This window comes from Homalodisca vitripennis, chromosome 5, assembly GCF_021130785.1.
Source record: "Homalodisca vitripennis isolate AUS2020 chromosome 5, UT_GWSS_2.1, whole genome shotgun sequence".
NCBI classification, from domain to species: domain Eukaryota; kingdom Metazoa; phylum Arthropoda; class Insecta; order Hemiptera; family Cicadellidae; genus Homalodisca; species Homalodisca vitripennis.
Genome location: NC_060211.1, coordinates 80429948 through 80447301, shown reverse-complemented (window position 1 = coordinate 80447301; position 17354 = coordinate 80429948). Strand labels below are relative to the sequence as shown.

The 17354-nt window shown below is 34.0% G+C and overlaps 1 protein-coding gene across 2 annotated transcripts in view; it reads left to right on the top strand.

Annotated features, from left to right (window-relative positions):
• Positions 1 to 17354, top strand: part of LOC124362432 — a 22183-nt gene extending 4829 nt beyond the window's left edge. For both annotated transcript variants that reach the window (XM_046816927.1, XM_046816926.1), the window contains exon 2: positions 15313 to 17354. In XM_046816927.1, the coding sequence (XP_046672883.1) occupies positions 15318 to 16574 (1257 nt within the window). In that variant the 5' untranslated portion in view covers positions 15313 to 15317 and the 3' untranslated portion in view covers positions 16575 to 17354. The remainder of the gene's footprint in view (positions 1 to 15312) is intronic.

Below are 17354 nucleotides of genomic sequence, written 5' to 3'. Positions count from 1 at the left end.
TATAATGATAGAACAAACCTTTTGTTGAATCAAATTTATTGAACAATTTTTTTAAGTTTAGGTTCACATTTTCTAAACAACATATTTTTTTCAAAATAAAGATTACTCTCTCCTCTGCAAAACATGATGTTTGGTTTGATCCTCTCCAAAGTAAAATTCTGGCTACGCCACTACAGCTATTAAGCTCTTTCATGAATAATAAAAAGCTACCATTCTGATTAGCAATGGTTATCTTAGAATAATTAACTTTACCCTATCAAAGCTTTTTTCTGAACAGTTAGATAGTAATGGGTGAATAAGTAAAGTCAGTCAATAATCAACAAACAGTTACAAAAACACTGTTTTGAATGATAGTTTCTATTTAGGAATATCTTCACCCATTGTGACCCACTAAAGGCCGTTTCACACCGCGGTCACACTATGTCACGTTATGTAAAATGACAGATTTTTCAAAAGATCTGTTTCTCTAGTTTAAATGGTGTAATTGTAATTCACACCGACCTCGCAGAACCTCACAGACACCACAGACGAATCTGCGGAATCACTCCGAGAGCGATCTTTTCAAAACATCTGTCGACGTTTGTGTCCTCGCGCGCATTCGCACCGGCTCGCTACACCGCCGCGCGCATGACCAAACCTGTTGCGCAGTTTCGTGCGGTAACATTACTCTTTACAAGAAGCTGGATAGCTATTTTTGTTATTTATTATTATTAACAGTTAATTGAAGCTGTCAGAACGCGTTCACTGCTGTGGAATACAGATTTGGAGGCGTATAGAGACAGCAATTTAAAGGACACAGCATGGGGTGAAATAACAGAGCAACTGGAACAAAATAGTAAGTAGTTCTAGTGGTTGATAGTGTGCACCCAGTGTGTTCAGTTTGTAACCAAATACAACAGCATGAGTTCCTCTTCACTATTCGAACTACTATCGCCGTCATCCAACCAAGGCACATTTTTAGTAAACGCGCTATCGCACCACGAACCACTTGATATGTTACCTGCTTCAACTAAACCGACTGACAGAGCAGAAACAATGTCCCAGTATCTGACAGACGTCGGTGGCGGTGTGAACTGTACATCTGTCACGCGACATCTGTCACGTGATGTAATGTGACATAGTGTGACCGCGGTGTGTGAAACGGCCTTAACACCTTATTTTGTTAACAATATTCAGGTTAGCTTTGGAGCTTTGGAATAGATGAAGGATCGGGCTAATAAGAGTTTGAACGACCTCTCTAAAAAATAGAGGTTTTTAGAATTACCTTCCAAAGAAATGTTTTGGATTTTAATCAAAAATACATTTTATGATATTTTCGAAGGTTTATTAAGGACCTGACAATTCCTTCTTAAAATGGTGTCATTTTCTGTCTCTCTGTCCATCCGTGTGACAACTCTTGATAGAAATGTCCTAGAGACTTAAATTTGGTACATAGGTTCCTTCTGATCCCAGAGGAACTCTATTTGTTATAGGGTAAAAAGTTCAAAATTAGAGGAAAAAAATAAGATTCTATCATTTTTATATTGGTTTCATGGGTAACAAAATTTGAAAACAAAATCAAAATTAGAAAATTGCAGAATAAACAAATTAATCTTATGACACCTTATCATGTGACTAAGTAACACATGATATGATATTACTTTGTTATATTGGTAGGTAAGACTCATTCCATTATACAGGCCCTTTTGATTCTTCGTTGTATCGGTTTTTTTATTTTCGAAATAATCATCTTAAAAAAGCTGCATGTCATTTTAGGTAGATTTCAAAGAAAATCCTACATAAATTTTACCTACAGTCACGAGAAGTAACACTCAAAATATACAGTACTTTTATATTTTACTTTTCATGACATCTGAATATAACATCAAACCCAGTTATATTTAATTATTTATAACATTTAAAGTATTATTAAACTTAGTTTCAAATCATTACCAATCTGATATAATTAAAAATATAAAGTAATATACCATTTTAAATATAGTTTTATAAAATACCATTTACTAACATTTCTATTCAAATATTTTAAAACGTATGATAGAAAAGGTTGGTCTAATCATCATTTAAAAAGAATTTGGCAAATAATTAGTGGGCTTACAGCTAATTTTATTTAAAATAAGTATTTTGCTATACTGGAAGTTAGCTAAACTTAAAAACAATGAAACATAAATAAAATTCATGTAGGATTCTAACAAGGTTTTAAATGCATTTTACAGAAAGATATAGCTTTGATTTTACAAGAAAATAAACCTTCTACACATTTTGTAATTGTGGGACAGACATACTGTGTGGTGATAGCCAGTATGCATAGATAGTGATTTTGGCTTGAGTGAGTCCTTTTTGAATCATAAAATGTCCTCATTTTAATTGATTGAATTTAATGTATGTGTTATTTTTTTCTTTTTGTATGAATTTATTAATTATATTATATTATATTATATTATTAATTTATTAATTATGAATTAATATTATTATATTATTATTGGATGAAATATATTACCATAGAACATATCGTTTCTATAAATAGTCAATAGTAGTAGTTTAATTTAGTTTAGACATACCAAATTTGTTTGCATTTCTTAGAGATTTTACTTTGCCTCTTTGTTAAAAGGATTCAGGGTTACCATCATAAAAAAGTTTTTAGGTAGCAAAAATATGCAATATGAATTATAAAAGGATATACAATCATAACTTTTGTTTTCCTGTTTTCAAGGAATTGAAAATAAAGGCACTCCCATGTTTGTATACATATTTTTGTCTAATAAACGTAAAAGAAAATTTGCATTAATATAAAATTAGATCTGACATACATAATAAGAACACAAGGAAAAATGATAAGGAATGTATATAGTTGTATAAATACTTTATGTGATGTATCTAGGCTATTCATTGTTTTTAATTTTGTTACCATATATATATATATATATATATATATATATATATATATATATATATATATATATATATATTATAGATGGTAAATAAATAAATATATATATATATATTATAGATGGTAAATAAATAAATAAATATATATATATATATATATATATATATATATATATATATATATACAAATTTAAACTTTATTTATAATATTATTCAATTTTTTAATTTTTACTTAAACATAGTAGATAAAAACAGAATTTAACACATGATGAAAAGGAAAAATTGTCTTATATTATATATTACATATTATTTATTAATTTATTTTCAATTTTACATGACAGCTACAGGACATGATATAGCACAAACAAAGTACAAAACCTTCAATTATTCCCAAAACAGCTATCCTAACTAAAATTAATGTACTCTTAATATGAACTTTACATAACAAACTAAACTAAACTAAACTGCTGGCAGTTACACAAATTAATATTAAAATTTCTTTACACAACATAAATAAATGAACTCTCATCATCATCGTCAGACGTTTCCGTTCTCACGGGTCGTCGTACACAGCCTCCTCCACTTTAGTCTATCGTTCCAGGTCTCCTCTTCATCCACCTGTATTTTCTGTAGTCCCCTTCTCTCTATGTCTTTCCACACTTGGTCCTCCCATCTTCCTCTCGGTCTTCCTCTTGGTCTTCTTCCTCCTTCCTCCTTCTCCAGTGCTATTCTAGGCATTCTATTATCTCCCATCCTCTTCACATGCCCCATCCACTGTATTCTTCTTCCTTCCATTGTCTCTTGCAGTGAAACTACCTTCAATCTTTCTCTAGTTATTTCGTTCCTTATTCTATCTCTTCTTGTAGTCTTCTCTATCCCTCTTAAAAATCTCATTTCTGCAGCTTGCAATCTGCTTAAATCATTTTTAGTCCACGTCCACGTCTCTACTCCATATAATAAAATTGGTTGGAAATAAGATTTATACATCAATACTTTTGATTCTTTCCCAATGTTCCAACTCCACACAATCTTCTTTACCATATTGAAAAAACTTTCCACTCTTCCATATTCTGTTTCCTATCTCTTCTCTTATTGTGCCCCTATCTGTTATGATACTTCCTAAATAACAGAATTCCTTCACCTTTTCAAGTCTTTTTCCTTCAACTAACACGTCTTTGTTATTTCCATCCCTTCTCTCTACTTTCATTACTTTACATTTTTGTATGTTCATCTCTAAACCATATTTCTTCGCCACTTTTGCCCATTTGTTTAACTCTCGTTCTAACTCTTCTTCCCTATTTTCCCATATCATTATGTCATCCGCATATGCTATTGTCTTAAGTTCTTCTGCTCCTCTGTTTCCTTGTACTTCTAGAATAATTTCATCCATTATAATATTGAAAAGGAAAGGTGACAATATGCTTCCCTGCCTTACTCCTCTCTCTGTTTTAAAAGTATCTGTATATTTTTCTTCAATTCTTACCCTGTTTTTACATATGCCGTACAGGTTCTTTATTCTTTCTACTATTCCCTCACGCAATCCTCTCTTTCTCATACTCTCCCATATCCTTTCTCTCAGTACCTTATCATATGCCTTCTGTAGGTCTATAAACGCTACCATTGTATCTTTTCCGTATTCCCACCTCTTTTCTAACACTTGTCTCATCACAAAAATAGCATCCACCGTTGACCTACCTTTCCTAAAACCACATTGCTCCTCTCTTCCTGTTTCTTCCAGTACTGGTCTAATTTTCTGCAACAGTATTTTTTCATAAATTTTTTGTGTATGGCACAACAAAGTTATTCCCCTGTAATTCTCGCATTTTTGCTTATTGCCTTTCTTAAAAATCGGCACTATTATTCCCATTTTCCAGTCTTCTGGTATCTTCTTTTCCTTCCAAATCACTCTCATCACTCTGTACAACCATTGAATTCCCAATGGGCCCGCCGCCTTTATCATCTCAGCATATTGTCTAAAGAATACAACTGGTCTAAAGAATTTTGTAATAAGTAAACATCAAAATCATCTTTTATAGGCCTGTATAATTTAAGATCATCAGCGAATAATAGACATTTACAGTCAGAGAAGCAACGGGGGAGAGCATTAATGTATTAAAAAATATTATGTATTAGTATTAACAAAATCTATTATATCACTGTATGTTTAATGATCAATAAAATCTTGAATCCAAACAAACCTTATATATATTATATAATTATTTGCATTACGTATAAATCTTACTTTGGCTCTATCGTAAGAGAACACAAGTTTACCAACATGAAAGAAAATAGTAAATATATCTTCCCCGGATCCATCTACGTCTTCATAATTTGAATTACATTTTCAACAATCACTAATATTTAGCAGTTAAAAAAAACTATCTTGTTCGTAAATCTCATGAGAGCTCTGTTGCTCTGTTTGACCTATTACTATAGAAGCATAATTTGTTGTTACACAATATGATAACCCATATAAACCCTAGAACTAGAGGACTTTACTATCAGCCATCTTGCTGCCTCATTAATGGAGTGGTGGAAGGATATTTGTTGGTATAACAGTTTACTAGCATATTTAATTTGAGTTTTTAAAATGTTGATTTTTATTACCTGTACTTAACAATGAGAACCCAGAAATGGGGCAATGTTTTGATTCAATGTTGAAACAGTAATTCTATAAGTACAGTAGTTCTTTGTTTTATTTCCTTATATCCAATAGTATATATGTTTAATACTATGATGATTAGTAGTAAAGATTGAAAGAAAAACCAGTTCGTTTGTTTAGACAATGAAACTTTTCTCTGATCCTGGACCATGATGAATTACTCTGTGAGCATTTGTAACATATGACGTGCACAACACTTTATTGTGTCATGTAGTTGTAACATATGGGTACACTCAAAATGCATGTATTTCGATAAACTTGGCATGATTTCAGCATTAACATGTTCATGACGACGTACCCCATTGGATACACATGATCTTTCACAACTGCCATCGTGTACCTAATCAGGTTCACAACAGGCTTTTACAAAAGTGCTTCATGCACCTGATAGGGTACACATTGCTATGCATTTCCTTATTGCGTTTTTATTGTTTGCCTGTCTTAGTGGTGTGTTAAATTTGATCCTGCACTTAAGTAAATAAGTCAGACCCCCTTGGGCACACAATTGCTTAATTTTTAAGGTAAATTGATTTTCGTAAGTACTTCTTGGGGTGCAAGGAACAAAACTGAAAAAAAATATTGAAATAATTTTATTTTATGCAGAATTGAGAAGCATACACACCTTCTTTGTTGTTCTCAAATTTTTAGTGCAAAATAACTGATTAAATTTTTTTGCTATTACTATTGAAAAGTTGGACAGAAAATATAAAAGTCCAGAAACAAGTTGTTATCATGAACGTGTTAACACTGGAAAGCAGTATTTGAAGATGGTACTTAGATGTATATAAGTATTTCAAAATGTTTATTGTGGTACAAGTTAGAAAATGTATAATATTTAAATTTTCAGAAAATAAATAAAGTAACCCTTTCAACTTTATAGTAATACAAAATATAGCAAGAGTTTGGAAGATGCTCATTCTAGAATTTAAAGTAATGTTTGAAGTTTTTTTATCTGAACCCATTTCAAAAGTAAGGAAAAAACTGAATAATTTCCATACTATCAGCCACCACAATGATGGAACATAAAAATTGAAGTTCAAATCTTGTTTATGAAACACTTATTATGTTGCCATGAAAATGGTCAATGTTTAAATAATTTTAAATGCTATATTTGGTTCAAACTGAACAAACTTCACATAAACAGTATTAACTGAAATTTGAATTAAAATATTCTGAAAATTATATTATATTCTAAAACTTTGTTTTGTAATATTAATAAATTTTCCCTTTTCCAAAATAAATCTAATTTATTTTTCAACCCCCGAATCTTAAATTAACTACTATCTTTTAATGGAACAAGATACAATCTTTGTAAACTGTGGTTAACTTTTTATTCTGCTTTAACAGGCTTTCATTAGTTAGGTTATTAAAAGAAGGTTACCATTTACAAATTTTGAGAAATATTGAAATAAATACCATTATAATTTCAAAATAAATAACAAATTCTGTAATGAACGTTTTGCCAAGTTATTTATTTACTATTTAAATAGAGACAAAACTTTAATTTTGAAGTGACTGTGATATTTTATAGGGACATCAAACTATTTTATGTCCTTGGATAAGATTTCTTATATTCTTTCATGTATTCATTCATTCACCACATATCAACATATTTGAGTTGCTTATATTTGGGGAAGAGATACAAAATGTAATGTACTTTAAACTAACTTTATTTCATTTTCATTATTAGATAACGAAGAGGATGTTGTGACCTGTATGTACATATCTAACCTCTATGTATATAACATGGTATATTAATAAAATAAACTCACCTTCTCGTCCTTGGAATGGATAAATCATGTGAAGAAAAGATGGCTGGCCTTACATCAAATTATTTTCTAGTATTTTAAGAGGGGTCATAATTAGGATGGACAAGCTTAAGAATAAAATCTGTTTATACCATATGAAAATTTAACTTAAGGCATGGTCGGATTTACGGAAATTTTACAAAAATACATGAGAATGTGATGTATTGGTAAAACAACCAGTAATAAGGTAAGTGTATGACTGTTCCAATAATGTGTGCGCATGAGGGGAATTACTATGAAATATAAAGAATTAGTGCTGAACAAAATAAATAAAAATTAGTTAGTTTTAGTTTGAAGCTAACATGTGTTTTTATGTTTTCATTTATGGTCTTCTATTATGATTGTCTATTCAAAGGCTAATTCTTTGAGAGATTGTGTTGGTGCACATTTTAGTGTACATGCTAACATTATATCCCTTTTGTTACACATAAAAAATCATCATCTTTACAGAACTTAAATAAATTATATTTTAACACCAAAATAGTGAAATATGCAGTTTTACCATAAAGTTAAATTAATCTGAAAGTGAAAACAGCCTCCAGATTATTCAAGTGGAAGAGGTTAAATGGATTAGATCGAATTGAAAGTTTCTTCAAATTCACAACACCACCGTGCTTTGTTTAGCAACTCTATTTCCATTTGCTATGTTCTAGTTATCTGAATATCATGTTTATTTTTTCCCCAATTCTTACACTTTAGATATACTTGAATGAATATAATTTTCTTCTCTTCCATAAAATAATAAAATTTGATTTTTGGAGCTAAAGTAAAAGTTTTTTTTGGTATTGTAATCAAGTCAACAATAAATTTATAAACAGATGTAAATAAATAATCTTAAGCCTACAGATTTATCAATTAGTTGTATTTTTTTAATAACAATAAAGGTAGTTCTGCCTAACCAAACAATTATTAAATTTAGATAATTTTATATTTATAAATAATAATATTTATAATTGTATATTTATAAATAGTAAACACTTATGTACTTCATATAAGTCACTACTATTGTGATATAATATGACCTAGCACAAAGCACTTGCTTGATCGCAGCTACCTGTGGATTCACATTGTGGTCTCAAGGTAGAGTAGATGTGAGCAATATCATTCCTAAATCAGTATAATTTTCCTAAATTTGTTATTCCATTTTTATCTGAGTTTGTAAAACTGAAAATAAATTAAATGTAAGTGAATCACACATATTCTTAATAGAAGATTTTATTATATTTCTCCATTGTGTGGGGGAGCAGGGTATCTGCCCTCCCTGGATCCTCAAGGTAAAATAAAACATTTAGATATTTAAATCTTTTAAGCTCATTTTAAATTCCCTTACAATAAAATTAGGCAACATCGGATTTAATGACCTCCATTAATTAGTTGATTACTGATAATGCTATTAGTAATGCTCTATATATGAGCAATGTGAAGTGGAAGCTCATCTGTTTCATTTTCCAAGAGCATGACCAGAATCTTATTTCAGAGGAAAATAGTGCAATATAGATTTATGTAATCATTACTACATGTGGTGTATTATGTTACCTAGTTTTTACTATTATCAGGATAAAAATAAAATATACAAACATTATTAATAACTAAAAATACCATACTGATACACATTTCACTCTGTTATTTTTAAAGCTAGTTAGATTATAGGATTTCAAAGAAATCCAGTATTAATTCTCCAAACTCTCTCTGGTACACCCTTGTTCTTCAATGTGGTATTTCGTTATTTGCCTCTCTTCTTATATAAAGTCTATACATTTTAAAGTATTTTTTTATTTTAATGCAAAAAATGTTTTTCAAAGGTTTATTTAAATGTGTTTTGATTCCTCAAATACCACCAAAGTGAATGTTTAAGAAAATTAGATATCTGTGTATACGAGGTTAAAAATTCCCGGAATCGATTTAGATATTTACATAGGACCAGTGGCGTAGCAAAGGGGGGGGTCCATGGGGTCCGGACATATTAAAAAATAAAATTTTAAGACATATTAAAAAATAAAGCATGGAGTAGGAGAAAAAAGGAGATTCATATCATTTACTCTTGTCTACAAACATTAAATTGATTGATTTAATTGATTAAAGTGACCGTTGTTAAAAATATATATTGTCCTTTCGTTTAAATCATAAAGTATCAAACGATACTTTTGGGCTCGGCCTTTCGGATAGTGTAGTCTAATCATGGTATTGCTATAGAGCGCGGTCACGTGACGTCGCAAAGCAACCTAAATTGTAACACGGCGAACATTCGACATCAAGCACTCGTTGTGTCAACAACTCCTGGAACAACATGAGTGACATCTTCAAGAAGATGGGACAGCGTGCCTTTGGAAGCCCCGGGCAGCCAGCTAAGAGGCCTAGCTCTCCACCTGCCAGCTCGGCGCCTAAGAAGGTCGCTGCTCCAGCAAAGGGATACCCTTGCTATTCCTGGACAGTGTTCCGGACTGGCCTACCTATGCCAAGAAGTTGGAGGAGTTGGCGCGGGACGGCCTGACGACAACGTTCCGCGGTGTTCACTATCGCTTGAAAGTGACCACCGTGGAGGACTTCAGGGCAATTCAGCGGTACCTATGTTCCAAGAAGCTGCCCTTCTACACTCACAAACTTGGGCGTGAAAGATCGCTTAAGGTTGTGATCAGCGGACTGCCCGACACCGATGATGTGGAGCTCTTCGATGTCTTAACTGACGAGGGCTTCGCCGTCGACGAGGTTGCACGACTTCGGACAGCCCGGACCTACCAGGAGCTGGCTGATCACTCTGACCAGGGACAGTGAGCGAGAGAACCCTGACACCAAGCGGGCTTGCCAAATCTACAACGTGACAAGCCTGCTCCACGTCAGGGTCTCAGTCACTGTCTACAAGAAGCCGGTCGGCCCGCCGCAGTGCTACCGGTGCCAAGGTTTTGGCCACGGCTCCGGAAACTGCGGGAGGCCGAGAAAATGCGTCCGCTTCGGGGAAAATCATCTGAAGATGAACTGCCCCAAAGTCTCGACGGAGAAGGGTCACTGCTGCAATTGTGGCGGCGATCACAACGCCAACTATCGTGGGTGTCCAGCCTACAAGGAGGCCAGAGCGGCAGCTGTCCAGTTAGTCCGCAAGTCCCGGCCAACCAAACCAGCGGCGAGGCGATCAACGGCCCAGCCGCCCAAGCAACCAGCGCGGGACGAGTCACTAGCGGACTCCGTATCGGAGAGTGAAGCTGAGGACGACATACCGCAAAAGAAGAAGCGCCGGAGGAAACCCCAGAACCCAGCCAACCGACTTCATCGCCCGCCAGCATCTTTGGCTGACCTTCCGGTCACACAGAGGCCAGGGCGACTCCCAGGCAGAAACTAGAGTGGCCACCTACACCAGCCACTCCGCCGCAACAAACGGAGGCACCAGCAGCTGATGCAGCAGCAGAAGCAGCCGCCCCCCGCCCAGAGCAGCCTACAAGCCGTCTTGAAATAGCTGCGCAGCTGACCGCCCTCACCCGGCTCTTCAATGAAGCAGTGGCCCTCAGTGGCACACCGACCAGCTGCTAGATTGCTGCAGGAGCAAATTATTCCAGTTGACAGGCAAGTCATTGAGCTTAACTGCTCAGATACTGCACACAGACCTGGAGGAGCGCCCAGAGGCCATCCTAGCGACCCGACTTGGACTTGGACAGTTTAAATTAGCGACCACTTCGTTCAAATTCGTCTTGGGGACGTAAAATGGCTGCTTAGAATTGTCACGACGTTGATTTTAGTGTCATTAAACTGTAGACGTGTATATAATTATCGAAAAAATATAAAAAATCACTTTCGGTTGGAAAATACACTTTAAACGCTCTACTGGTAAGAAGTTCCGACTACTTTGGATTTCACTGACTGAGGTATTATTTCATTTTCCTTGGTATATTCCGATCGGAAGTGATTATTTTTGTTTTTTTTTCTCGATAATTATATATGTATTAGTCGGCGTTGAATTAATACCTAAAATCAATGTCCTAACAAAATTATAAATACCACTCTTACCTCAACCACTCAACCAGTGAAATCCAAAATCGTCAAAACTTGAATCTGTAGAGCTTTTCTTCGGTATTTACCGACCGGAAGTGATTTTTCGTCGATAATTATATAGGTAGTCGAGTAAAGTTTATTGATAACAAAAAAATCGTCGTCCTAACTCAATCAAAAATACCACGTTTACCTCATTAACTGAAGTCCGAAGTAGTTGAAGTTCTAATCATTTGAGTTTTCAGGTGTTTTATTTCCGACCGAAAGTGATTTTTTGGATTTTTTTCCGATAATTATATACTACTCGTCTACAGTGTAATGATACAAAAAATTGTCATTATAACTCATTCATAAATACCTCAATCGGCTTACCAAAGTAGCCGAACTTCTAATCAGTAGAGTTTTTCCGGTGCATTTTCCGACCGTTAGTTTGATCTGTACCCGAGCAACGCTCGAAAATTGCCCTCCTTTTCTAAAGGGTTTCGGCCGTCAGTGGCCCAATGTCCCCGAAGTGGTATTTCATTTTTTCCACAGAATATAGTTGTATCAATTATACGCTTGAGTGAAGCTCTGTTTTGCTCTTTTTCTTTCTTATCCAGTGAATCCAACATCACTTTGGTGCCTTATACTCGGCCAGAATCGAACTTTGTAAAGTTTCTGTAGCTATACAAGAAAATTTGTGGTACTAGAATTGCTGTGAGAGTTGAATTTGCCTATTACATCTTTACACTTTCTATAAGGCGTAGTTACTAAAGCCCATATTTTTGGTATTTACCTTTACCAGTGAACTCATTGGCAAATAACACACAAAACTTTCCCTGGATCCCCCGGTTTCGGACCCCCCCCCTCCCGAACGAAATTTCTGGCTACGCTACTGCATAGGACACTCGCACCGGTGGGAAATTTGTTTTGCAGCAGTTGTTACTACTCCTAGGAAGAGAATATCTGTAGTGTTGGTATCCTTCAGTTGCTATTGTTTACTTATGGAGAGTATTTTTGAGTGTCTGCAAGTTAACTTTCTGGATTTAAAAAAATGGCAATTTGTGAAGAGCGATCAAACATTAAATTCTGTGTTTTGCTTCAAAAATCACCTAGTGAGACTCTTGAGTTATTAATCTTTGTGTATGGAGACGAGGCTATGAAGACCAGTCTAGTTTGTGAATGTCGTTTTTGTGAAGGTCACGTTTTTGTGAAGAATTCTCATAGTGGATAATCTACAACTGCAACCAGTGATGAAAATATTGAGTGAATACGGCAAGTTGTGCAAGCAAACAGGAGACTAAAATTGATGAAATTGTATTTGTGGTAAATTTACCACATGGATCCTTCATGATCATTTGAACATTCATCTATTTTTTTTTTTTGCTAGTGGTTCCTCAAATTTTAACTGATGACCGGAAAGGAAATAAAGTGTTAATGGCTGGTGAGTTAATTAATATGGTTGATACAGATGTGAATTTTAGGAATAAAATTGTAACTGGTAACGAAACATGGTGTTTTTTTATATGATCCTCAAACAAAACATCAGTCCTCTGAATGGAAAATAAAAATATCTCCAAGGAAGAAAAAATTTTGCTTGGACAAAAAAAGCAAGAGGTTATGATAAAAGTATTTTAGGACTACACAGATTTAATTCATTATGAGTTCATTCCAGAGAGACAAACAGTGATCAAAGAACTTTATATGGAAATTCTTAGGTGCTTAAGAGATGCTATGCTATCAGAAGGAAATGCTCTGAAAAATGTAGGAAACAATTGTTTTTTGCTTCATGATTATCCCCTTGCACGTCGGTCTTTCTTAATGCGTAATTATCTAGCCAAGAACAGTGTTACCAGTTACCACGCTAGAACATCCATCCTACTTGCCTGACCTGGTGCCAACCAATTTCTTCCTATTCCTGTGATTGAAAACGTTGAAAAAAAAAATTATTCACAAAAGTGTTTTGAACAGCTTTATGTATGTTGGGAAAAGTGTGTTGGTACTTGGTGCAGGAGGAGAGTATTTCGAGGGAAAATAGATTTGTAAGTTTTTAACTTTGTTCAATATATAAACCGATTCCAGAAACTTTTTTACTCTATCTCGTATATAATGATTTACTAGTTTAAAAATTAAGTGTGTCTAGTTTGTTAATACCACATTACAAAATATTTAAAGATTTTAAGTTTGTATTAAAAACCTACAATTTTGAAAATATTTTTAATTTGATACAAAACTTGAACAATGGTGATTGAATGTTCAATATTTAAAGCTTATTACACACATAACAGAATAGAATTGAATCTCTCTGTTGATGTTCAAAAGCTTTGAAAGTAAGTTTCTTTAATCTTTATGGTTGGGTGTCATTGTAACTGTGGGTATTGATGGGAGGTCTAGGCATTGTCTGACCTAGATACCGCCCTGTTTAACTGTACCAGATTTATTGATCCCAACCATAAACTGCTTGATAAGGTATCGAATCACTGGCATGAGTGATCCAATAGCAGTTGAAAAATTTGTGAAGATATCACTGGTCACAAAAAGTTTAGAAGTCTTTGTGAATTATTACTGCTAAATACAAAATGTATATAATTGAAACTACAGTAGAAACCAACATAAAGTTTGAAATGATAAAATTCAGCATGTATAATTGATATGAAAAAGTTCCATATACATTGATTTTTACTTTTTTAAATTCTTTAAAACAAAATTAATCATATTTTAAAATTTAACCTCTTAATGGCTTTTGACGTAATATTATGTTTACAGTGATTGCGTAAAAGTGTGCTTCTGACATTATATTGTTCCTGTTTCATTCTGAGTTCTGCCATAATACTGAACAAGAAACACTTGTAAAACAGCTACTGTGTTGTGTTGCATGTCAGTCATCCTGAAGTACAGTTTGAGGACTTTAGCTGCGTACGTGACCTTGAGTGTGTGGTGAGGGGTGGCGGGGTAGCATTATGCGCTGCGTCCCGAAAACATTTCCTGTGACTCATAGGTAAAACCCTCTTTTCAGGAGTCGTATTGGCCCAAATAAGTCATCACACTCGCTAAAATCAGTCTGTTTTGCGACAATGCTGATTGTGGTGGAATTAAATAATAAGAGAATACCAAATAATAGCAATAATAGGAATTACCCTTGTTTTTCAGTGGTTATAGTGTTTTTTAACGTGTTTTTGAAAATATCAATACTAATCTGCAAATCTAAATCGTGAGTTTAAAGTCGTTAAAGAGATTGTTGCGCCTTCATCTCAGCGGCTAGCACGTAAACGCAACCCGCCACACAGATAGCGTTTATTTGTTGAAAGGGTAGTTTTTGGGCCCTACAAGCACAGCTAAATTCCTCCAACTGTATTTTATGGTGTTATTTCTAGTGTTTATTGTACCATGGAAATATCCTATGGACAAAGAGACGATTTGCTTTGTTTATGTCATGATACGAACACGGATTGTGAAAATATAATAGTTAATGTATACAAAATTTTAAAAAGACAATAAATAAACTTTTTTAAATAAAAGAGTACATATCTAAACTCTACAAACCTGTCTCTGTAAAAAAACAGCAAAATTATTTAAGTAAAACCAGATATTTTAGGGTACAAAAATAAAAAAATTAAGGGGTTAAACACATTTTTAGTCAAAAGAACATTCTTCTTATTAAGAGCACTTAAATTGAAAAATTGTATAGCCTTTAATAAGATTGTTTAAAAATTAGTATAGACTGCATACTCATAAAAAGTATCGTTATATATTACCTTTGTATACAATACAATTGAAATCTTGTAGGGCTGAAAGATTCTCTGATATTTTTGGATAGTTTGGAAACGGTGCTTAGATTCCAATTCTGAATAAAATTAAAATGAACTTTATATGAAGAGAAAAAGTTATACCATATTTTCGTGCATCTTAGTACAGTATATATTTAGATATAAGTAATAATAAGCAAAAAATGTGCATATTATTAATATTATAAAAAACTGACTTAATCTTCTTTTTTAGGAATAATGGCAATCTATTCACCCTGGCTTGATAAATCATTTTATGTCAGTATCCTCCAGTCAGATGAGGATGCAAGAGGAGGTCACAGTCCTGTGTATGTCATCAGCTGCAAAGTTCAGCCTGCTGTGGATAGCAGTTGCCACTACATGAGTACCATAGAGAGGGTGCTGGTAGAGTATTGTGTTAGTAGCAACAATAACATCAAGACTCGGTCCTTTCTTATAAAAGCACCTTTAGCAAATAGCAATATCAATGAAAGTATTCTGATAGACAATGAAATCCTCATGTATGATGAGATCATTCCAAAAATACTGGAAATCGCCCAGTTGGAAGTGGCACCTAAAAGGTACATTTCTCCCCTGACCGAAGTTTTAGTAATGGATGATTTAAAAGAGGCCGGTTACATGATGTGTGACTCCATTAAGAGATTAGACTATAAGCATGCAAAAGCAGTTTTGGTCACGTTGGCCAAGTTTCATGCAGCCTCGGTAGCTATCAAACGTGACCATCCTGAAGCTATAGAGCGAAATGGTGTTGAAACCGTGTATACACACGATCCTAGATACGCTGAGAGATTCAAACCTCGAATACTGATGAGGTTGTACGGCCTGGCAAAAGTGTTGCAAACGATAAAAGGATGTGAAAAGTTTGGTGATATTCTGATTGGTGCCGAAGAAGTTTTTTGGGATCTGATCGCAGAAACGTTCAAGCCCAACAGTAAACTCAATGTTCTCAACCATGGAGATTTTTGGACAAATAACATGTTGTTTAAATACGACAGTGCAGGGTTCATTAGTGATGTTAAGCTGATTGACTATCAGATGCGGAGATATTGCAGCCCAGCTATTGACTTGCTCTATTTGTTCTTCACCAGTGCCGACGATGGAGTGCGGATGAGGATGTATGAACTGTTGGAGATGTATCGTCACACACTCAACAGTTCTCTTGCTGAGCTAGGGTGTCCACAGCGCCTGTCCAGGAATGATCTGAAAGAGGATATCTCCAAGTGTAGTCCTCTAATCTTACTGATTTGCCTCTACCTTCCTGTTATATTTCCTGACCCAGACAATCATTTTGATGTGAGCAAGGTTGAAGCCTCCGAGGAGAGTATGACCAGTTTAGATTTTGATGTCAATCCAATTTTGCTTCCTTTCAAAAACAAATATTTTAGAATGGCTCTCCCGGAAATGTGCAAGGAACTTGAGACAATGAAAATTTTTAAGATTCTCATGAGAAATAAGAAACATAAGAAGAAACACTAGCAATAGGTGCATTACTGCAAATGTTGTTGTTCAGTTATTTTTTGTAAATAGTATATTATTTACAGGTAATTTTAGTTAACAATGTTTTAAAAATAATGCAATGAGTTAATAAGCAATCTTTAATAGTTTAACTTATAGAAGTGAAACACTGGATTTCAACATGGGACTAAAGATGTTACTTTTTGTTCTCCTTCATTTGATTATATGTTACTACGCTCTGTAATATGCCAGTCTAGTACTTGTAGAACGTAGTAAATATTCATATTTATTTACTAAAAACAAAATTATTTGCTTCTACGACTCACACAAACAACTATAAAAGATTTTCTTTATACTATATAAAAATGCAACTGTCACTAAGTACTGAATACCTTTTTACATTTAATAAGTGCACATGTAAAAATATACGAGTACAATAGCTTTTTTTAACATTTTAAAAACATTATTGAACTACATACTCTAGTTTTTTCTCAGTTTTATAAACCTAATCATAATAATAGTATAAATGTGAAAGTGAATTCGTTACGATTTCACATGTAAACTATTCAACTGATTGATTGTATTGAAATTTTACCATGGTCATTCTTAAGCTCCCCTATGTTAATTTAGGTCTATTCTTATTTCGAAAACCCCTCCATCCTACAATCCAATGGTATCTAAAACTCTGAAAAATACATTTCTTGGTCTCTAAAGATGCATTACATCCAAATATTATTAATTGAAAGAGAATATTGAATGTAATCAATTGTTGTGAGTAAGCATTGTTTTATGACAACACAA